The following is a 23,625-nucleotide window of genomic DNA, read 5'->3' as shown; positions in this document are numbered from 1 at the left end:
GCTGATTCGAGCGTTAGAAGTGGACGCCGCATACAACAGCTCACCTCGTTCCAACGTTAAGATACGAGGCATCGGGGTTGAGGGCGAAGTAAACCCTATTCAAGAGAGTCTCGACAAAATGAGCGAGAACTTTGAGAAACTCGCCCGCGAAATAATTGCCGAAATCAAGACGGGCAGTTCTAGACAACATGGAGGGCGCCTAGAATGTTACAGGTGTGGGCGTCAAGGGCATATTAGGAGGGATTGCCGTGTTAGATCGCCAGCGCAGGAGCAGGAAAACTAAAGGCAGTCGGTACCTCGGGGCGCGTACTGGCTGCTAAAAGAGAAGCCCCAACGACTATAATGGTTAGAAGTATCGCGGGGAGCGTCGACAGTCCGACAATCAGCGGAAAAATCAATGGACGGGAATCGAAGATCATCATCGACACAGGAGCCGAAGTGTCCGTTGCACGCAGATCCAGGTTACAAAATTGCCAGATTAAATCAGTATGTGCCGCCACGAATGTGAAGACGGTCACAGGAGAAACAACACCGGTTCTGGGTACAGCGGTGGTGAATGTAGAGCTCGGTCGACTCCGAATAAAGCATGAAGTTCTGGTGGCGGAAATCGCTGACGATTTCATTTTGGGTATGGACCTAATCAGCCGGTATGGTTTAATGATCGATCCAGAACAGAAAATTCTGCGTTTTGGAGCCGAAGAATTTGTGCTGGGACGTCCGAATGTGGAAGCTGCAACGGTCAGACTAGTGGTCTGTCAGACAACGAAGGTAGATGGTAATGCAGAAGTCATCGTCCCCGCCAGAGTAGAGACGAACCCCGGATACAGTTTGGGGATGGTGCAGCCGGCACGTGACTCGACCCACAAGCTCCTGATCGCGAGCACCCTAGTCAAAACCGATCGTGACATACCCTTACGTGTGGCAAACGTGTTTCCCAATGCAGTCAATATTAGAAAAGGGGAGATTATCGGAATGTGTGAGCCAGTCGCCCGAGTGAGTATTGAACTGCGAGGAAGAAGACGTTGAAAATGAGTCTAAGGAAGGGGATACCAAAGGCTTGGAGGTCAACTGGGACCAGCTGTCTGCTCGTGAGAGAAAACTGGCCAAAGGACTCATTCGTAGGCACCGTAATGTCTTCGCCTCAGAGGAGGAACCATTCGGGAAGACCAACATCGTAGAACACCGAATAAACACTGGTGACACGCAACCGATCCGTCAGGCTCCTCGAAGACTACCCCTAGCCAAACAAGAAGAAGCTACAAGACTCGTGGACAACATGTTGAGAGATGGGGTAATTGAAGAATCCAACAGCGCGTGGTCATCTCCAGAAGTCTTGGTCACCAAAAAGGACGGTACTACCCGATTTTGCGTCGATTACAGGAAACTGAACGACGTGACGAAGAAAGACAGTTACCCCCTTCCTCGAATAGACGATACCTTGACGACCTTATCCGGCTCGGCGTGGTTTTCAACCTTGGACTTGAAGAGTGGCTACTGGCAAGTAGGCTTGCACCCGGACGACAAAGAAAAGACTGCGTTCTCCACCGGAAGTGGCCTCTATCACTTCACCGTTATGCCCTTCGGATTATGTAATGCGCCAGCAACATTCGAGCGGCTGATGGAGATGGTGCTGAAAGGATTGACATGGAAGACCTGTCTGGTATACCTCGACGACGTCATGATTATGGGCAAAACGTTTGACGACCATCTGAAGAATCTTGAGGAGGTGCTAGAACGAATGGAAAACGCTCGTTTGAAACTAAATCCCAAGAAATGCTCACTCTTCCAGAAACGAGTCGAGTTCCTGGGCCATATCGTGTCGGAGAAAGGAATAGAAACCAACCCGACGAAAGTTCTTGCTATCCGGGATTGGCCCATACCAAGAGACAAGCATGAACTACGAAGCTTCTTGGGACTCTGCACATATTACCGACGATTTGTAGAAGGGTATGCCGACATCGCAGCACCGTTACACCAACTGACGGAGCAGAAGGCGACTTTCAAGTGGAGCAGTACATGTGAGATGGCCTTTAAGAGACTGAAGACGGCTTTGTGCACCAGCCCCATTTTGGCTTACCCCAGGGACAAAGGAATGTTCGTCCTCGATACCGATGCGAGTAACTCGGGAGTTGGGGCCGTATTGTCGCAGATACAAGATGGGGAGGAAAGGGTTATCGAATATTTTAGTAAATTACATTCCAAACCAGAGAGAAATTACTGTGCCACAAGGAAGGAACTGCTAGCCATTGTCAAAGCCGTCAACCACTTCCACAAGTATTTATACGGACAGGAGTTTCTGATCAGGATCGACCACGCTGCCCTCTCGTGGCTTCTGCGGATAAAGAATCCCGAGGGCCAAGTAGCGCGTTGGCTGGAAAGACTACAGCAGTACCACTTTAGGATCAAACACCGAGCGGGTCGACTTCACAACAACGCTGACGCTTTGTCAAGACGTCCGTGCGGAGAGTGCAAGCACTGCGACAGAATCGACGCCGAAGAAGGGAACCTGCCCGTTCGTCGAACGATTTTTGAGCAAGATAAAGAATGGACAACGGCGCGGCTAAAGCGTGAACAAGAAGCAGACGACATAATCGGGCCAATACTAAAGTGGAAGGAGGAAGGAGTCGAACGACCCGGCTGGGCAGAATTGTCCGACCAATCTCCCAGTTTGAAGGCGTTATGGGCCCAATGGGATTCCTTGGTCATGGAAAATGGGCTCTTGAAGCGGAAGTGGGAGAGTCCTGATGGGCGTACCTCTAAGACGATGCTGGTACTCCCCAAGGTAAAGGTTTCCAAGGTCTTAGAGGAAGTTCATGCCGGAACATCTGGAGCCCACTTCGGAGTGAACAAGACTTTGTCGAAAATCCGGGAGAGGTTTTATTGGGTAGGCTATCGTGACGACGTCGAAAGTTGGTGTCACAAGTGTACGACGTGTGCGGCCAGCCAAGGTCCTCATACCAGGGCGAGAGGAAAAATGAAGAAATATAATGTTGGGGCACCTTTCGAAAGAATCGCCATCGATGTGGCCGGTCCGTTCCCTGTAACAAACGACGGCAACAAGTTTATCCTGGTGGCTAGCGACTACTTCAGCAAGTGGCCAGATGCCTATGCCATTCCAAATCAGGAAGCCGTCACGGTCGCGAAAGTACTGGTTGACAATTGGATCAGTAGATTTGGCGTCCCCTTGGAACTTCACTCAGACCAGGGACGCAATTTCGAATCCAACGTCTTCCAAAGAGTGATGCAGCTACTGAGAATACGCAAGACAAGGACAACGCCACTACACCCACAGTCCGACGGCATGGTGGAAAGGTTCAATCGGACTATGGAGCAACATCTTTCGAAAGTGGTAGAAGAGCACCAAAGGGATTGGGACCAGCACCTCCCACTATTCCTGTTGGCCTACCGCGCAGCTATCCACGACACCACGGGTCAAACACCTGCTCACGTTGTATTTGGGAAGGAATTGCGGCTGCCCTGTGACCTAGTCTTTGGATTACCATCCGAAGAACCAATGGAAGTACGTGACTACGTGGACGAACTGAAAGAGAAGTTGGTCAACGTGCATGAACTAGTGAGGGGCCGGATCAAGATTGCCAGTGATCGAATGAAGACCCGTTACGATGTGAAAGCCAACTGTGGCGGATTCCAGGAAGGTGATTTAGTGTGGCTGTATAACCCCCGACGGAAGAAGGGACGTTGCCCAAAACTGGCTCCTGACTGGGAAGGTCCATACACTATCGTCACTAGAATAAATGACGTAGTTTATCGGATCCAACGTGGACCGAAGACCAAGATGAAGATCGTTCATCTTGATCGACTAAAACGGTACGAAGGAAACAACGAAGACGCTTCCGATCGGGACGATCGGATTTGAAGAGGGGGGCAGTGTTACGAAATACACCGTTACGCCGCCCCAGTACGACGCCTATGGCCGTCGAGAGCTTTCTGGACGTACGCACGGCGCTGATGGGTGAATCATCACTGCTGACGGTGTCGACGGCCGAGAGGCGGGCGCATAAAGACAGATCTGGAGCCGTCTCGAAGCAGCGTCCAGGGGAGTCGCGAAGCGGAGTCGCGATGGATGTTCATGAAGGATCTCGATTAGAGAATATGAGTTTAAATAGAGGCGACCGTAGGTAATGGATTCATTCAGCCTGTGAAGACAGTCAAGAGCGCCGGATTAATTTCTATACATATTCGTTGCAGTAGATAGTGTTGTAATTCGAGCTAAAGAAATAAATATTTGAGTTTTACCAACGCCCGATTTATTATTCGCTCGTCAATCGTAACAATATACTTCTATACTCGTGGTTTATAAAGCCGCATTGATTTTTACACTAGGCATCCAGATTTTCGCAAAAAATCCAAATTACTGCATCACATTTTATACCAGTACAAGCAGAGCACTGACCTATGGTGAACTCTATGGCCATGCCGTAAAATTGTTAAATTACGCAAAGGTTTCTGGTTCAATTGACTCATAGGTTACAATTTTTTTTTATTGATCAAAACAAGATCAAAAATTGAGAACACAGTATAATATTGAACTTTATTTGCGATTAATCAAGACAAATAGGTAGTTCAAATTTGGATTGTATTTTCAGTTTGTTCTTATCTGTCATGTTAATAAAATACATTTTCTCAGATTTTACGTATTTATTCCGTTGTTTTCAATCATATAAAAGCAACATTTTTAGAAAGAAACTTTTTAGAATCGTCCTCTATACCCAACCCGACAGTTTTCGTTGAAACAGATAATCCTACGACCGCAGATTTCATGGCTCCGTGGTTAATATTTTCGTTTATACATACTTCAAAAAGAAGCTGGTACTGGTAGATGCCCAGACGAGCTTCTTCTGTTAATTTAGGCTTTTTTATTTGAATTGGGGCAACTGGTCTTATTTCCAGGGTCATATTGTCTTCATACCGGTATTTTAAATGAGGTCTCTTAAAATATCTTATAGAAACACTGAATTATTGTTACCAAAACAAACACCTTCAAAGTTTTTTTACATTAAAATGTTGCATTTGACATACCAAATACGTGGTAAATAAAACCTGTTCTTTAAAAATAATGGTAATATATAGCAAAATACAGAAGTCGGTCAATTTTTTGGGGCCAGAGGCAGTATATTTTATGACGTTTTACTTAAATATTGTGTCTGTTATTCAATTGCTTTATTCTTTAATACTCCCTCTATTCCAAATAAATGTCTTACTTATAAAAAATTTGATCAATTTTTTCAAATTTCACGTATTTATGCAAATTGTTAAAATTTTAAACAATCAAAATTTGCAATTCATAAACAATCTCTGCTGAAGAGCTAATTAGATGAGTGAGTATACCTCTCGAATTACTGAACTAAAAATTTGATACTCTCCATGTCTGTAAATATAAAATTTCGCCATCAATAACTGAATTTGCTTTTACCTAAGCATCTTTTAGCGAAGTATGTTGTACTATTAATGCCTTAAATAATTCATCTATAGGAGATGAATACGGATTAAACATTATTGTAGTTTATCTATTAATTTATTTTTTGAACCAGTGCCTTAAAAAGCGAGTAACTCGGAGAACTTCGATTAAAACTTACGCCATATTTGGAAACAGTTCATCACAGTTCATTCACAGAAAAGATAAATCGACACACTTAGCTATTACTTAACTAATATCGAAGATTAGCAATGTTTTCTAGAATAAGGTGTATTTAGGAGAAGTATTTTGTGACATAACAAAAGTGTTTGATTGCTACAGACACTAATTTAGATTTTTTATTTAATTTTCATATTTTGGTGTAACTTAAGGCTCTGTGCTAAGCCTAATCCTCTTCATGATTTATATTAATGATATTCAGAACGTGATACGCGAGAAAAACTTACTAAATATACAAAAACCTTATTTTACCTTGCTGCTGTATTTTCAATGCAGCAATCTGGTTAAAACATGTAGTAAAATGCATCCATGCTCATTACGCAATAATAATAATAATAATTTGCATATGTTTTCATCGTTTTAGCAAAAGTAGATAGAGTGCTACCCATTGGGGCTTCAAATTTTACAACAAACTATCATGTAAAATTATAGGTATGTCTTAATTTATTTAAACTCAGTGAGATAATTTCTTCTCCCAAAAAGTTAATATAATTCGTATCAGCAGTTCTTGAGTGATCATCTTTCATGGCATCCCTATTACATTAATTTCATTGAAATTTTGTAGCAGTACGCTAGATTTTATATTTAATACAGCGCAGTGTTTTGAATGGAAACTGTTCCTTCTTAAGGCCTATTATTATTATTATTATTGATTACACTGCCTTACGGGAAAACTGTTATTAACAACTTGTCACACACATGTTTTCCATTAAACTTATTATTATAGGCGTTTCCCTTAAAAATATTGAGGGCAACGGCATTTGTTCCTGGGTAGTATGTATTTATTGTTTTAAACAAAGTTATTATTTGGCATAAAATAAATACGTAGAATATGAAACACTTTGTTGGGTGTTTCATTGACTATCAAAATATTGTTTGGTTGAAACATTTTAAACAGATCGTGTCTTCAAAGCAGAAGCAAATTTTCTTTTCATGCGTGTGTTGCGTTCTTTGTTTTCAGTTGATGAATAATTAAAATACTATTTTGTGGTTGGTTGGACGAATATTTTATTATCATGTCATAGTTTCTTACAGATAATTTTTACATTTAAGCGCCGTCTATTAACAAATTTATACACGTCTTGGTGGCAAACAATAGAAAACTATACATTTAAAAATTACTCTTATAAAAATTATTTAATTGAAAATATTGCTCTAGTTATAAGAAATAATTATTCCACAATATTTTCTTTAAATAATTTTGTGTAAGTTAAGTATACATTACAATATACTGTGGTGTAATCTGATAATATCTAATTCAGTCGGGAATAACAATTCATTAATAACAAAATAATCACATTTACATAAATTGCTGCAAAATGACAGTGTGTGACGCAAGCCGATTTTACATCTTGAACATTGTAACCACTGGCGTAAGTCATGTTCACGTGAAAACTTCCTTCTGCCAAACCATTAGGCGACCGCACCATGAACATATATTCTCCTATTTCTGAAGAAGTCACTTTAGTCAAAAACAGGGCTGCCTGATGACAATTTGGGTCGCTGGAGTTCTGAAAATGAATACATCATGTAATTAATAAAGAATAAGTATTCCTTTAACACTGTGCATATTTCATTATTTGCTAACATCTCTGTATGTTTTGAAGGAGTATTTGTATTCAGGTGGTATAGTCCAACAGTGGTTTGTGATACGAGAAAATGTAATATGGCGTTATTATTATACGATACTACAAACTCCAGTAATATTGCTTACGCCTAGAGCGCGAAATGATATTATTACGTAGGAGTCCTAGGTATATGCGTCGTTTATGGTGCTGTTCAACACGAAGTATCAGCTAAAGCGGTCTGAAAAAAAAAACGGTCGAGAATGGAACCTGAGCTTCAGGTGAAAGTCAATCACGTAATGAACTGATGTAGAAGAGGACTGCTTTGGTTGAGAGCCGAAGATTTGTTTTAAAATAAAAGCTATTAATCTTTGGTGTTGCAGGCATCATTGACGAGAATCCATATAAACATCTTTGTCAGTCATAGCACAGGTGTCAGTGTGGGAATGAATTACAAGATCTGGAGTAACACCGTTTCTAAGAAGAAGAATAGAGAAAAGAAGGTATTCTAGTATATTTAATACGAGTTTAAGAAAGATCTAGAAGATTCTATTTAAACGCCAGTTAATGTGAATTTAAAAAACATTTTAACGGATTTATAAATAAGTAATATAATACATTTCCTGTTCTAAAAGAATATAAGTGGAAGCCAGTGTTACATGTGTTTTTGTTCAGGTAGATAAATTTGTAGGTGTTCTACAAATAAATTATTTTGGGAAGTACATTTTATAAATTCTTGATGGAGTTCCAGTAAGTGCACGCGCCATCAATTTAAAAAAGCGTAAAGAAAGCCAGTGATGGTGAACATGAGAAATGGTTTTTTAAGATGTAACTTAAGTCTAAAATAGTGAATCCACGAGTGTAAGAAGAACGTCTATCTAAAACACATCTGTTTAAGAACTTGCGTTTAGACATAACCTTAGATCATATTATATGATCTAAGGACATAACATAGAGTTTGATTTATTATACGACTCTATTCAGATAAAGTTAGGCTAATGATTCGTAACCTACCTAACACAATTTGTAAAATTAATACAAAATACAAATAATAATGCTATTTTTTATCCTAATAATTACGACAGCTTGAACAAAACTATTGTCTACAGATTTTAAATATAATATTCTTCAAAATTAAGAAAATCTTATCTACCTGATGAAGGTAATTTACGAAAGCTCCAGGAGAATAAAAAAAGATTAGACATTATTTTAGGATTTTCAGAAACAAAAGGTGAAACCGCAAGTCAGAAACTTTTTTGGGAATTCATTTGGTACTTTAGAACAATTCCAAGACTGAATTTTAAAAAGTTTGCTTCGGAAAAAAGTTATTCTGCGAAATAGGTTCATAAACCAAGAAAGAGTGAACATGGAATATTCGCTAAAATTCTAGAAACATGGAATACCACCTTCGAGAAGAGATCGAAGAACAAAACATAACGTGGTTTAAATTTTAAAACTGGAAATAGTGTAGAAGGTAGAAATTAGCCGAGGAAGTCAAAAGAGGTGCTGGAGCATTCTTTTTGCAAAAATTATAGCAGCTTCATGATGTTTACAATTTTACGAGCAAATAGTGTCCTTTATGTTCTGGATGGATGTTTAGAAGCGGCTAAGACAGTGTGGAAGAAAAGTTATTATCAACGAAAAATTAGAAGAGGAATATTGTTAGAGTTGTGGAAATTTTGGCGTGCTATTAAAAGCATCCGATATGAGAATTCCTTATTTAAAAAAAATCTCTATGCCTGTTGAGGTCACAACGCAATGCCCAACAGTGGGAGAGCAGATATATAAAGCAATGGAAGCGTTCAATGAACAAATACTCAATCAAATGTAAGAACATAGCAAGTTAATGCAAAGATGAGTGGAAGAAAAGAATTCTGTTATCTAAAAATTTTGATATACAAATGTGTATTGCCAGCAAACAAGATTGAGTTGTTTGAGGTTTTTTTTTGTAAAACTTTTGGTTTATATTTTGTATGTTTTTCATACTGCAAACGAGCGCTGTACGTACAAGCATATGATATGTAACATAACGAATCAAGATTAATGTAACTGGTTACTTGGTTTCTTCTAATTTTTCAAATTTGTGATTTTCTCACTGATTTATTATATTATCATCCATAAATTTACAGACTATTTCATCTCAAATAAGTAATTCGTCACACTTATTTTCACCATATGTGTAGGAAATAAATCATGCGGTAAGGAATGTAATCGGTTTCGCTGAAAAATTATTGTTTCCCCAATAGCAACAGTGGCTGAACAAATTCTTACTACACCTTGCACTATATAGTGTCCCTGATAAAACTCCGCGGCTTAATATCTTGAAAACGGATAGAGATATTGAAATTCTGTAAACGCTATTGGTTTTAGGTTAAAAGGAGTGCTTTGAAAATATGACGCATATCCATATTTTTTATACTGCAACGTATATATTTTTTAACAGAATTTGGTAGATCAGTTAATCGCGATTAACTTTTAACTGAGGTCCGTTGCTATGCAACGTGTATGTTTTAACCAATAACGGGCTCATATTCTACATTTTGTTCCTTTGTTAAATTAATCGAGAATTAAATATTTAATTCGCTTTCTATAAACTGACCCTCATGTGTTTATTTCATTTATAATTATAACCGTTAAAAAAATTATAGATATGTATAAAAAAATTGAAGTTGAGTGTAATAAAGTAGCGACGGTTTATTTAACAAAAAAATGAGTAAAATGTGATTTAAAAAATAGTCATTTAAATATGTGTTCGAACTGTTGTCCTTTTCAGTGAGCACAAAAATTCTTACTAGTTCGTGATTAATAATGTATCATTTTAATTTTTTAAATTAACTGATTAATTAATTTAAAAATAAATCTAACGACCTTAAATCTGAGCTGCGAGCTGGACATCAAGTAAGGTTTCTATTACCCATCCAATTTTCATAAAAAATGTTTTTTAGGATATAATTTTTTAATTATTTTCGACAGATGATGAAAAAATATTGTAGTGGTCCAACTTTTATGACGTTACAAATTAAGAGTAGTAATGTAATTGTGTTTGAACATCTTTTACCATGGCAATATATAGCAATTCGATATATCTCTTGGTTTAGATAATTTATATTTTTTACAGGTGAAGCTAATACAACACATGTAAGTGTTTTATATCATTATAATGGTAATTTAATGATCTATCAGATCCGTTAAAAATATAACGTTATAATTTAACACCAGTCGCCCGATGGACTCGATTACAATACTTCCTTAGCTTACGCTCGGGAAGTAAAAACATGTATTGTAGTAACAATTTACTAAGTCAAGCTTAACAATTTAAGATAAAAACAAAGACGTTTCCAGAATTTTAACATCTTTGTCTGTTCTCAAGATAAAATGCCGCGGAATTTTGTCTGAGTGACTTGTGTAGTGTTTATAAAAACATTCTAAAATATTATGTATACATATAAAGCTATTTTAGCTCTTGTATAAGTAGCATACCAATTTTAAATATTATGCAAAGGCTAGAGAAGTTAAAATATTTTATTTTTTTAGGTATATTATTATATGTCAAAGACTCCACAAATAGAAATTATTTTTTTTCCGTCGAGTTTTTCAAACAACAACAATAATAATATAATAATGATCGGTACTCAGGCAAGACTTCTATCATTACGATCTGATTATGTTATTCAGAATAGGTTAGCACGAGTAGGCCAAAGTAGTGTAGGTCACATTTCAAGACGAATTTGTATGCTGTAATTTTAGGATCTCAAAAGTTTTTTATTAATCTAATTAATGCATATCATTACTTGGTCTTAGTAGTCGTAATGATAGAATTCTTGCCTGAATGCCGGTCATTTCCGGGTTGTGGTGGATCTTATAATAATAATAATAATAATAATAAAATAAATAATATATGAAAATATACATTGTTATAAATTTACTCGTTAGCACCAGTAGGTCAAAATGTAGGTCACTTTTCAAGTGATGCGTAGATAAATGGTCGGTAGTTACGCTAGGCTCTTGGGAATGGGATGAGATTAGAGAATAATAGCAGGCGAATTTGTGTGCTGTAATTCTAGGATTTCAAAATTTTTTTATTAATCTAATCAATGCATACCATTACTTGTCTTAGTATCCGTAATGTTAAAAGTCTTGCCTGAATGCCGGTCATTTCCGGGTCATTGCTGGGTCTTAAAATAGGTGTTTTCACCTTATTAAGGGATAGTTTTATGGTTTTAAATAATTAACACAATTGATTGTTGAAAGATCTCCTTCGAAACGAAATAAATTCTTATGATTCGTCAATACTATGTCACTGCGACATTTTAGTCAATTTCTTGCTTTGAATTTAACGATGCCAGGACTACTGAGTATGCCGACATGCATTTTATTTACGAACAACGTCGTTTAGAACGAGCTATTGCAAGGGTTAGACAGATTCCTAACATTTTCACCAATTAAGTAAGAAACAATTTGGTCTGGCGACCGCAGGCCTGCATTGTCTGTGGTGGAGGACAGTGTCAGCATTTACTTTAATTAAAGCTAAGTTTCTTTAATTTTTTTATAGTTACTATTAAATTCTGTTCTTTCAGTAATAGTATTTATTTCACGCACGTGCTTATCAGCCATCTGACATTATTTAATAACCAGGTGACAGTTATGCACCTTAACAATGCCCCATTTTTTATGAGACATCCTGTATAATTAATCTGATTTCATACGACTGTGCGATTGTAAAATATGTAGGAAGGATTAATTTTGAATTACGTATCTAAAGAGTAATAAAAAACACGATCAAAGGCAGTCATGTATTTTCGAAGATTTGCCTTTGATAGAATTTTTATCTTGTCAGAGTGCCCTCAATTTGAAAGTTTGAGCTGAAGAGGCAATAATCAAAGACAAACTTTCAAAAATCCATGGCTGTTTTTGTTAGTGTTTAGGGCTTTTTGATCATTAAGTTTACTGAAAATTCTGTCGATATGATGGTAATAAATACTCCCCTACATTTTTAATTGTCTAAAATGTGTATGTCATTCGTTTTAAATACACCTTAAATAATGTCGTTTCTGATCTTGAATTTGGTACTCTTTTGTCAAATTGGACATTGTTTATGAAGTGAGTATTAAAATGAGTTACAAAATAACTAGCATTTTAAGATACTTAAAAACGTTTTGAGAAGAAAAGTGATTTTGAAAAATCATAATTTGATGTTAGTTAATTACCTTCTAGCTTCTTTGAGGTCAGAAGGAACATGTTCAGATTTTCTTGTGGTTTATATTTTCGTGAAGCGCATGCAAGTATGCTAACGAATAAATCTATAACAGTGTATATTTTCATACCCTCGAAGTTTTATCTATTAAATTTTCTCCGTATGTGTCCTATTTTGTAATTGTAGTAAATAACATTCAGAAAAAGTCCATAAAACCAGTTGGAAAATATATAATTAATGTTTACTTTAATCAGTTCTGTTACTTAAAGGATGAAGAAGATAGCAGCTAAATTTTTTGTAAAATATAAAACGTCAGCCACTTAAGCTAAACTTCTTTAGAGTTTACGTTTACTTGTCATATGACCGAGTTTTTGTTGCAGTTTGATGTATTAAATCTGAGCCGACACACTACATCTAGGAAAGTGCTTGAGATGCCGTAAGCACAGTAGTTGTTTATCGTAAAGTTAAAGTGCGTTTCTTTTTATATCTACAAAAAAGAAAATGTCAGTTTAGAGAAGGTTACGAAAACGGTGTGTTCAGTAAGTACAGTTTTCTAACAAGAATACTCACAGTAATCCCATAAGCAATCACAGTTTTGTCAGCGTCTCCGGGAATGTAAACTTTATTTTTCGCTATCCAGAAGACCTTGTTGTAAGGAGGATTGGCACAAAATTCCATTGTCAGAGTCAACGGCTGGCCGTAAACCGCCGTGATGGTTTTGTTGCTTGGAGTTACCATAGGCCGACCTGAAATTTTTCGATAAAGCGTTACAGACAAAAGGGCAAACGAGTATTTTGTGTTTTTGTCATATAATTTTCCGCAAATTAGTCTCATGAATAATTCGTCTTAGTAACTCAATTTGTGTGCTTGCCACAATGCAAAAATGATAAAGGATGGGGGGAGTCGGTAAATCATATTTGCAAATGAAATACTACATGATAGTAACCAAATTACCGGTATTATCTGTGACAAATGCGGATAGATATTCTGGTAAATGTAAAGAATATTAAATTACGCGAACGTAAAACCGCGGTTTTCACTCAGCGTCCTTGTTTATTTACGACTTTTGGGATTTCAGGCCAGAACAGGAATAGGAATGCACAAACAGAAGGGAATTATAATTGTAAATCTCCGACAATCTGGCTTTGTCTTTGTATTCTTGCGAAAGAATCAAAACACGGCGATGGATATCCGGGTGTCAACGGTGAGAAACCTAAATGAATTATTTCATAAACTGCACTTTATGCAAAGGCGCCGATTATTCCCGTCTTTGTTTTTAATCTCGTTTTTCTTTAATATTCAGTTAACAAAACGTATCAGAATCTGAATATACTTCAGATCTTTTAATTAACGATGATCACTTCCCATAATTAAATTTCTACGCTAAATTAACGCTCTCATGCTTGGATTGTTTTATTTGTAAATAAATCAGCCACGCATTAATTCTAATTAAGTTAAAATCCTTTATCGCCTTTACGAGGGAAATTTTTCTTTACATAAGGCAAAAATACCTGTTCTGAATTTAAATTTCGATTCAGCACGTCAAATATTCCCGTGTTTACCCACACTATTCGCCCTGGTAATTGGGTTGATTGTGAAATGTGGCATATGGAAACTTTGAACGTTTTATTATTCATATAACGTTCAATTTTTGAAACGTTTTTCTGCCATCAAACCGGGCAGATGCTTCGCTGCTTTGAATAACAAAAATAACACATTTTTGTTAAAGGAAGATCGGTATTTTATTTTCGCAACTGATAATTTTTTTGTGTTACGTAAGTTAGCAGATGGAATCTGTTTTCATCCATATTAAAAAAGAGAGACCTGCTTGGGCGGAATTCATTCTGAGTTTGTTAAGAATTATCAAGATAAGAGGGATCTCTTCCATTTTCTAGGTATAAAACTAAATCCCCGAGCGAACCTTTAACATGTAAAGCATTCTATTAAGTCGGGTCGTTCTAAAGTTATCGCAACCAAACTTCAGTTAATGTTCGCGGTCGCCGATTGTCCTCTTGTGTTGCTGGAATCCCTAAGGATCAAATTAGCGAAAACTACCGGGCGGTGAGTGTTGTGGTTATGTTTTATTACGGATCCTGGCCGTTGGATCATAATCGTTCTGTTATTACTCGGGAGGAAACGCCGCAAGAAGTCCATCAAGAGGTGTTCATGGAGAAAAGCAATTGTGTAACAAAGAGGTTCTTTGATACAATGCTGCTTTATGTGGCATTAGGTTAGATAACAATAAATAGGATTGGAATTAAATAGAGCGATTACAACAAGCGAACAGTAATAGCTACATATTGCTTCAGTTGAATTGCTGCGGTGTTTGTAGAAGTTAGCAGGCTTGACATTAAATTGCTTTTTTTTGTTTTCGTCTAGTACAAATTAAACTATACAATACGTTTTTATGTATGCTACTTTGTTTGTTCATAGTTACCTTGTTAATTAATAAATGTACCTAAAATGATACAAGTCTGATGTGGGTTACTTTAAGCCTTCGCTAGTGTGTGTCTAGAAAAAAGACAACCCGTCTGAAAATGTCTACTTTTCATTGATGTATTGTTATGGTAGATATTAAAAAAAAAAGGTTTACTCAATATTTACAGTGAACACAAAAATAACAGATAAATTCGTTTAAAAATTACATGAGTGGAACACAATTGGAGAGCTCAAATGATTGATTTAGAAGAGGAACATTTTATTTGTCTTTTTTTTTGGTAATACTGTATTATCTTCATTTTCTTGATCATCTTTTTAATTACAATAATTTAAAAATACTTATATAGGCAATTTATTGCTTTCTTGTAATTTTAAAGTACATATTCAATTAATAAATTACTCTCGAACTGAATTCTAAAATGATTGCTGCTAAATCAATTCACGAATTCAACAATTCAATAAATTAAGCTCTTTGAAACAGCGCCGCACGGTTGCAAAAAACGGTAAGAAATCAGTTTAATCAATTTGTAAAGAGACATTCTTTAGTCCAAATTAACTCGTGTCTTAGATCCCACTTAATAACTTATTAAGGGTCGTGTTACGCAGAACTGAATGAGAAATGGTGTGAGCCTAAGCTTTATAAGAATCAGTGATAAAATTATGGCGTGTAGTGACTACGTAAAAATCTCCTTTTTCTGTATATTATTTCTTGAAGGTTTATATGACACAAAACTCAAATAATTGTGTAACTACCAAAATTTATTTGTTTATCCCTTCTAGAAATCTGATGACCTTATTTTAAGCAAATATTAAATAAACTTCACTCAAGGAGGCGTTTTATTTAAAAGATATTTTTGTTCTGTAAAAGGGAAAGCAATTCTCAACAAACAGTTGTACAGTTTTTGTTAAAAGAACAAAAGGACGAAATTTGTGTTAAAATAAATAACCCCCTTATAATCTAGAACAGACACTTGCTGTTAGGTAGTGACATTGTACATTTTTAATAACAGCTTATACATTTGTAGCGTGAATTAGATAAATTTATTATATTATATAAAGACGTTTAAAACAATTCTTGGTACAAGATTTTCTAAAAAAGAAAAAAAAATAGGGAACGTCAACCAAGTAATATCATTACCTAAAAGGTACGCTGTAAAAGGTGTAAGTACGTAATAGAGTGGTAGGAATTTCCAAGTCTATTTCATTCATTTTGTCAGATTTATAACCATGTTTACGATCCCAATATACCTGGTTAGTATAAAGTTCCGGAACGGTCGAATAACTTTGTTATTTGAAAAATTTTTTTCTGAAATTTGCTTTGATTATATAGTTAAACATGGCGACTTGATTACAACATTTTTGCTTCATTTATCGCTCTCGGTTTGACAGACAGGGCCGCCTACTTTTTTTTAATGGAACACCCAGATTTTTTTGACATTTTCTGAAGCAGAATAAAAAAGTACTTTCAGAAATTATCAACATGTTTATTTCTACTGATACAAAAAAATTGAAAAAAATTTACAAAAAAACATAATATTGTAAAATGCACATAATTCACTGAGTCATTTTAAAATATTAGGTGATTTTTTTCTATTTTTTGTACATATTAGTAGAAATAAACATGTTGATAATTTCTGAAATTAGTTTTTAATCTGCATCAGAAAATGTCAAAAAAGTCTGGGTGTTCCATTAAAAACAAAAAGTAGGCGACTTTGTGTGTCAAACCAAAAGCGGTAAAAAAAAGGAAAAATATTGTGATCAAGTCGTCATGTTTAACTACATATCCACACCAAATTTCCAAAAAAAAGCACTAACCCTGTACATTTTTCAAAGAGACGTATGTAAAATATTAGCTTCCATTTCCGCCAAATCACGACAAAATGTTACTTAACATTTACAGTGACAGTAATATTTATTTCATATTTTTGATGCATCCTGTCGTAGTGATGCACTTCTGGAGAGAATGAGGGCAAAAGTTTGTTTAGCATTGTAAGAGCTTTTACTGAAAGGTTATTTTAATATCAATTAAAATATTAATAATGTTGGGTGCTAAAATTGCTTTGGCTTCATTAATAATACATCTATATTCATATTCTGTTAATAGCAGAATAATGACGGTGGGAAAATGAATATAAGAGATTTTTTTATGATCTTTATGAGCTAAAATTAATATAAGGTGTGGAATGCTCAAATACAGGTAAAGAAACATCGTATCCACATACATATTTTTAATGAGTTTTTCCACATATTTTTTTTGATGACGTCATCAACATTTTAGTAAGGACACATATATCATTTTGAATAGGTGCAGTGTAATAAATACTATTAATAATAGTACTGTATATACCCTCAAATGTTCTGGAAAATGGAATGGATAATAAAATATGTCGGCTCATTCATTAATTTTTTTGTCATTTTCTATAAGCAGTTATAAAATTATTATTAACGCATTGATAAACCACACCTACAGACTCTTAATGTTGTTTTATTCGGTAAAATTTTGAGATGACGTCATTAACTTTTTTTGGGAGGGGATAAACGGATAAATTTTGATTAACAATTTACTGTGCTTACGATAACCATAAAACGTTTGTGCACGATTTCAGAGCATTCGGTTTTCTAGTTTCACAATTAAATTGCAAAAAGTTGTTACACAATGTTGATTTTATTCTAAAAATCTGGGTGCCTAGGGTAAAAACTCATGGCGGATTCATCAAGTACAAGTTCAAGACTATGTTATTTTATAAAATTTAAATGGTGGTTACTAAAAAAAATTGAGGGGACGTCATCAAATTGTTGGTGTGGATGATTAGATATGACACATGTTGGTCAGCGATTTGCCATCTGCCCGACAATCCTAATTTACTTATAATATAACCTAATATACTTAATAAAATTTGGCAACAATCAGTCCGGTAGTTTCGGAGATTATCTGTCTAATAAAAATCGACAGACGGAAACAGGATACATATTTTTTTGTACTCTTGGGGTCATGAAACGTCAAGAAAACATGAAAGTAGTCTTAATTTACGCTTGGGAAGTAAAAAAAGAGAATGTTAAGTGCGATTCACAGAAAATGACCTTAAGTTGCTACTCAACGAACAAGCTGTCTTTCCCATCATTTACCTCTCACAATTTTTACTGATACCACGTTGTCAAATAAATAATCAGATTAATTAGTAAATTAATGGAAACGTCAATGTTATATGGCTCTAAAGATTTTGCAGTAACAAGGAACGAAATAAGAGTGTATATAGGACATATTAATAAATAACTTGAAAACTTGAATTTTCTTTCTAGAAAACGAGGTACAAAAGAAAATCTATATACCTAAAACTTTGAACTATTTTTTACACAGAAGAGAAGATTCGTGCGAATCAAATTTCTGTTCAAAAAAAGAAAAAGAGTTACGAAAGGTTAAGCAAAGTAAATGATCTGTTATTGATTGTAACATGTATTGGCAACTTTCTGTAATAAAATTATACTAAGGCATATGCACGATACACTGGTTGTGTAATAATTTCAGTTTCAATACAAAAGTTACTTCCGTTTAGGGAGACTTCAATAAGCCTCATAAACAGAAAAGTTATCAGCGTTTCAGTTTGGAACGAGGTCAAACATTTGCAAACAATTTCAAAAGAAGGCATTTTTGTGTCGATTTTCTCCTTGCTGAACTTCTGTTTGCTGAATTGCAGATATCCAGTAGTCTATTATCTGGAAAACGCATTGAATTTTGAAAAAAAAACATTTGTAGTTATATTATGTGAAAATTAAATTTGTTTGTTGTAAACAGTACAAAATTTCGTTTAAGAGTATTATTATTTTAAGCATTGTACTCACCTCAAAAAAATTAACACAACATTTCAGATTTGTTAGTAACAACCGAAAAAATTAAAAAAAGATACTAAAAAACATGCCTTATGATTAGTTACAACGAAATTTGTAACTGATGGATCTAGTAAAAGAAAAAATATCTTAATCTAAATCACATGTTTGTGAAATGAATGAATTGAATTTTGGCACACAATGAATGTTCCTAAACTGATGCGTGTAACTTATAGCAAGAAGCGACCATCTGGGCTGTAGCTTTGGTTGAAGATGGTCGGACCCAACGCTATGTGGCCAATCTGCTGGGCATTGATCGTTCGATCATTTCTAGACTAATGCAAAAGTACCATACTACTGGAAGCGTGAATAGAAGACTAGGACAAAGTCGTAAACGGAAAACATCACAACGAGATGACCGATTTTTGCGCTTAACAGCACTTAGGACCTGACATTGCACTGCAAGAATGCTTCAAAAAGAGATTTTTGCCGCCCGCGATGTCGTGCTGAGTGATGAGACGGTAAGAAATCGTTTGCGAGAAGTTGGTATGCGTCCAATAGTACCTGTCAAAGCACCCTTGTTAACTAGATCACACAAGGTACCGCGTTTAAACTTTGCGTTAAATCATCAGCATTGGAATGTCGAGGATTGGAGCAATATACTGTTTGCAGACGAATCTCGTTTTTTGCTTGTATCCCTCAGATCGCCGTATGCCGGTGTACAGATGACCTGCGGACCGATATTTATATCTTATTATCAGTATCCTTCCACAAGTGAATTTTGGAGGAGGCTCTATAATGTTTTGGGGTAACATTTCCTACACCTGACATACTGAATTGGTGGCAGCTCGTTTAACAGCTGGACGGTATATCACCGATGTTTTGGAACCTCATGTCATGACCTATGAAGCCTACATAGGGCCAAATTTTATATATATGTACGATAACGCGCGGCGTCATATAGCTCACATTGTGCAACGATATTTAGAAGAGGTTGAAATTCCGCTTCTACCATGACCAACCAGGAGTCCCGACATGAACCCCATTGAACGTGTATGGGACCAGATGAAATGAAGAATAAAGGAGCCTAGATTGGTTCTTGGAGACCTTAATGCTATGGAGAATGCCATTGTGCAAGAATGGGAAAATCTTCCGCAAGAGTACATTAGGGGTTTAATAGACAGTATGCTTCGACGAATGCAGGCTGTTATTAGAGCAAGGGGTGCAAAATCCTTCGTAATAATTTGACTTTTGTTTGTGTTGAATTGTTATTAACATTTAATGGCTAAGATAAAAAGTCAACTTCTGGTAGTAAATTTTGTTTTTGATCGTTTTGTCTTTATTTACTTCGCTATAAACTCTACAGTCGCCTACAGAAGCATCTCATATAGTAAATTCGCAAAATCAACGTGTTGTGTTAATTTTTTGGGGTGTGTAGTTAAGATAGTAAGGCGTCCCAGTTCCATGTGCCAGTTTACTGCGGAGTTGGTTCGTAGGGCCCGTACGATGCAGCGCATCGTGCTCCTGAGTTCCACGGTTACTGGTAGACCTAGCTAGTGCATCAAGCGAATTTGTTGACCTCTTAGTCGTGAAAGGCTGTGTATTAGTGCGCTGTCCCTTCGCCTCCCATACGGGTAACCCACAACCTTCAAAGCCTAAATCTACCCAGTACGAAGGACCGGCAAGGCCCTTCAATGTACCGTTGGGGTTGGCGGGGTAACCATCTTTCCGTTTTTCCTGGGCCATCAAAAACTTTTCATTGCAGGAGAGATAAAAGTACCTCGCTGTCCAAGCAACCGCTTGCCTGTTTCGCAGCCCTTATCGTCCTAGCGTCTTAGACCAGCCAAGTACCAATGCGGTAGAAGTATATGGTACCAAATTTGCTACCTTTTAACAAGGTACTAAAGGTTTTGTTTGTTCTTCACCAGAGCTTTAGTGAACACAATCTTTACCATGTGAAGATGAGAGTCGACATAGACCAAGAGAGGTTATGTTTTCGTATCCTTGTTCTATAAGGTCAGTTATGTCCCGCCTGTAGCTGCATTGCATGTGATAATACTGCTCCTCTCACGTCTTCCATATGGAGGTAACGCTACCAGTCTCGGTTTTCTGCTTCCGAAGGAGCTAGGCTTTGCATAAAGAACAGTGCGGAGTTTAATATCCAGTTTGCTAATAAAATAGTCACGTGATGGAAAACACAAAACACTCCAACTTTAGGGCAGCATTGCCCTGTTGGTGCATTTGATCAATTTTTAAGTATTTTACAGCTTGTACAATACGAAAATCTTGGTCTTTCGCTTCCATCTGTCTGTTTCGAAACGATTTTTTAGTCAGATAATTCCCCACAGTACTGGACTGATTATAGTGAAGTTTATTTTAAGTGTGTTAAGAATATTAATTATCTACACATTTATTTCTCTTAAGAGATGGCAACCATTCTTGTTACTAGTAGATTTGTGAAGATATTTTTGAAGTGTGATAAAATTTTCAGAATATTCATAAATTGTCAGCGCACAAGAAGCAAGTAGGGACAGTAGCCGAGAAAGTTCAGCGGTGTAAAAAAGGTATAACAGAGGTCCAAGAAGAGTAGAGAGTTAAGTTTGACATAAAGAAACAGAAAATTTAAGGCACAACGATTAGTGCGATCTTTTCCTCCACTGGTTGTTCTGGCTGTCTTTTTCTAAATATTTTTAAGTCCTGCAGTTCTTACATATGGTGTTTCGTTATTTAATTTTAACTTTTTATATGTACTTAGTTTAGTTTCGATGTTTTTTCACATTTTTGCATCCGTGGAAGCAGAAAAAACTAGTGTAAAGGAACGTAACATGGTGTCAATCATCAGCAATCGAATAGTTTTGGTTAGGAGTTGCAGTAATTCTTTTACAGCAGTCATCTTCGTTGTAGAATATGCTGTAACACCCATCCAGAATTAATTGTGGTACAAGGGCAAGGGGACTTCTGTCTAACTAACTGCAACTGTGTGTAACGCCATTTGTGACAGACTTAACATTTGTTCAAGAAGAAAATTTATTTAATTTCATTTTTCATGCACTGTACGAATAAATAACTAACATTTAGGCTCAGGCAAGAGACAATAAAGCTTTTCCAAATCGGACAAAATCATTCCTAGAATGAATAGTTTGGTTGTATATTTATTGGATTGATGGATGAATATATGGAATAATTCACTCGGAAATAAGCATTTGTGAACATGAAATTTTACACGTTTTTTTTTTAATTTACTTTAGGAAAGAAACAGCAGAACACTTTTTTATTACGTTGTTGAATGGGAAATGTAAAACATTGCATAACCCTTTCATTTTGTATATGTAACTAGAGAAAACGAGCTCGTGATCCAACAGATTATACTGCTTGTGTTAGATAAGTTTGCTTGACTCGATGGAGAAATTAATAGTATTATGTAAGTATATCTAAACGAAAAATATGTAAAGATTATATGTAACTTGATAGTATTGCACATACATATTTCCACTGTATTTAAGGTTCATATCCGCGAAAAATGCCTACAGTTTAGGTTCACAGCAAATATACCCTTTGTGACTATAATATATTGCCGAGTTCTGATTTTGTCGTGGGCAATATTTGTTGAAGATATCTGTTAAATTTCGTTGTTTATGTGACAACGAAATAGATGAGAAATTAAATGCTATCTAACCGTAAATACATATGTCTTCGAAAAGGCAAAAATAACAAAAGCATTCATCAATATAATTCCACGTTCGTTGGTTCCAACAGGAAATTCGATGCCCGCGACTGATAAGTCGCAAAGGTTTCTCCTTCGAGATTTTATCCTTCTCCCGTCTTCTAATCAAATTTCGTCACGACTTTCGCTGAATTGGGTAATGGTATTTTTTAAATCGCACTGGTTTCTTTCTCCTGCTTAAACATAGCTAGTTACGATAAAATGTAATCACGAAGGGTGAACGTAAAAATCCCATCCTGAAAAAAGGGAGAAATTGTGGCCTGGTTGGGGTGTTATATATTCGCCTTTTTGTAATAAATGGCCTTACTAAATTATTCACCTGCTGTTGAAATCGGACCACCATAAATTCGTGAACAATAAAACCAAGGCGTGTATGCGATATTAGAAGGATCTTGTTGGCTAGAAGTAGAACCGCAAATCAGTCCGAAAATGGGCCGGATACCAATCGATTTCCGGTGAAATATTTATTAATGGGTCGTAAACCTTTGTTCATTTCTGTGATAGATATTACGTGAATCTTCTGTACTGGGTGGTTTTAGTATTTAGTATTGTAGTAAGTATACGTACATACTCGATATATCAAAGTTTAAAATTGTCTATACTTAAAGTTTTTATCAATTATTGAAATTTACTACTTAAGTTTTTGCCTTTATAATGTGTGCTGTGCTAATAAGAAAAAAATCATCAGAATATATCAAGTATGAAAGAAAAACAACCTTTACTATTTAACTAGATAATTGCATTGCAAGTGTACTGCTGTACTAAAAATAAAAGTAAAATTGTATTCCGTTTAATCTTGTTAATAGGTTTCAAATAATGAATTAGTTTTGTTTTATATTGTTCTATTAATTTCTCCCTTCTGCGTTCAGTGTCCAGTGAATATATCGTTATGAATTAACAATAGCTGACATAAACTGCTTAGTGGTTATTAAAAGTTGCGTAAAGTCCTCATATTTACATTAGTCAGTTTTATCAACTTCTTGTGCCTCTTTCAAATCTTTCAAACTGCAGAGATAACAAAAACATGTTCGATGAAGCTAATTATTCAGTTTTTGCACGATGCTCACCCTTACAAGACGTTACTCGCCGCAGCTTCTCAATCTTGTTTTTTAGCCAATTTGTGCAACCTCAGGGTAACATTATTTAATAATTTGAGTATGCTATACATGTCAAACAAATTTACTCATGCTGTAGTTTAGTATGCGTCTGTGTTTTTATGTAC

General features: G+C 35.9%; 1 protein-coding gene across 2 annotated transcripts in view; it reads right to left on the bottom strand.

The window, feature by feature from the left end:
• Window positions 1-6,648: 6,648 nt before the first annotated feature.
• The window catches only part of LOC135135394 (hemicentin-1), a 454,269-nt gene continuing 437,292 nt past the window's right edge, over window positions 6,649-23,625 (bottom strand). For both annotated transcript variants that reach the window (XM_064064429.1, XM_064064430.1), the window contains 2 exons: window positions 12,986-13,161; window positions 6,649-7,167 (listed from right to left, as the gene is read on the bottom strand). In XM_064064429.1, coding sequence (XP_063920499.1) covers window positions 6,910-7,167; window positions 12,986-13,161 — 434 coding nt within the window. In that variant the 3' untranslated portion in view covers window positions 6,649-6,909. The remainder of the gene's footprint in view (window positions 7,168-12,985; window positions 13,162-23,625) is intronic.

This window comes from Zophobas morio, unplaced genomic scaffold, assembly GCF_036711695.1.
Source record: "Zophobas morio isolate AGI-343-1 ecotype UQ-CSIRO unplaced genomic scaffold, CSIRO_AGI_Zmor_V1 ptg000024l, whole genome shotgun sequence".
In the NCBI taxonomy this organism is placed as follows: Eukaryota; Metazoa; Arthropoda; class Insecta; order Coleoptera; family Tenebrionidae; genus Zophobas; species Zophobas morio.
Note: the sequence above shows the minus strand (reverse complement) of the source record. Positions and strands in the feature narration are given on the sequence as shown.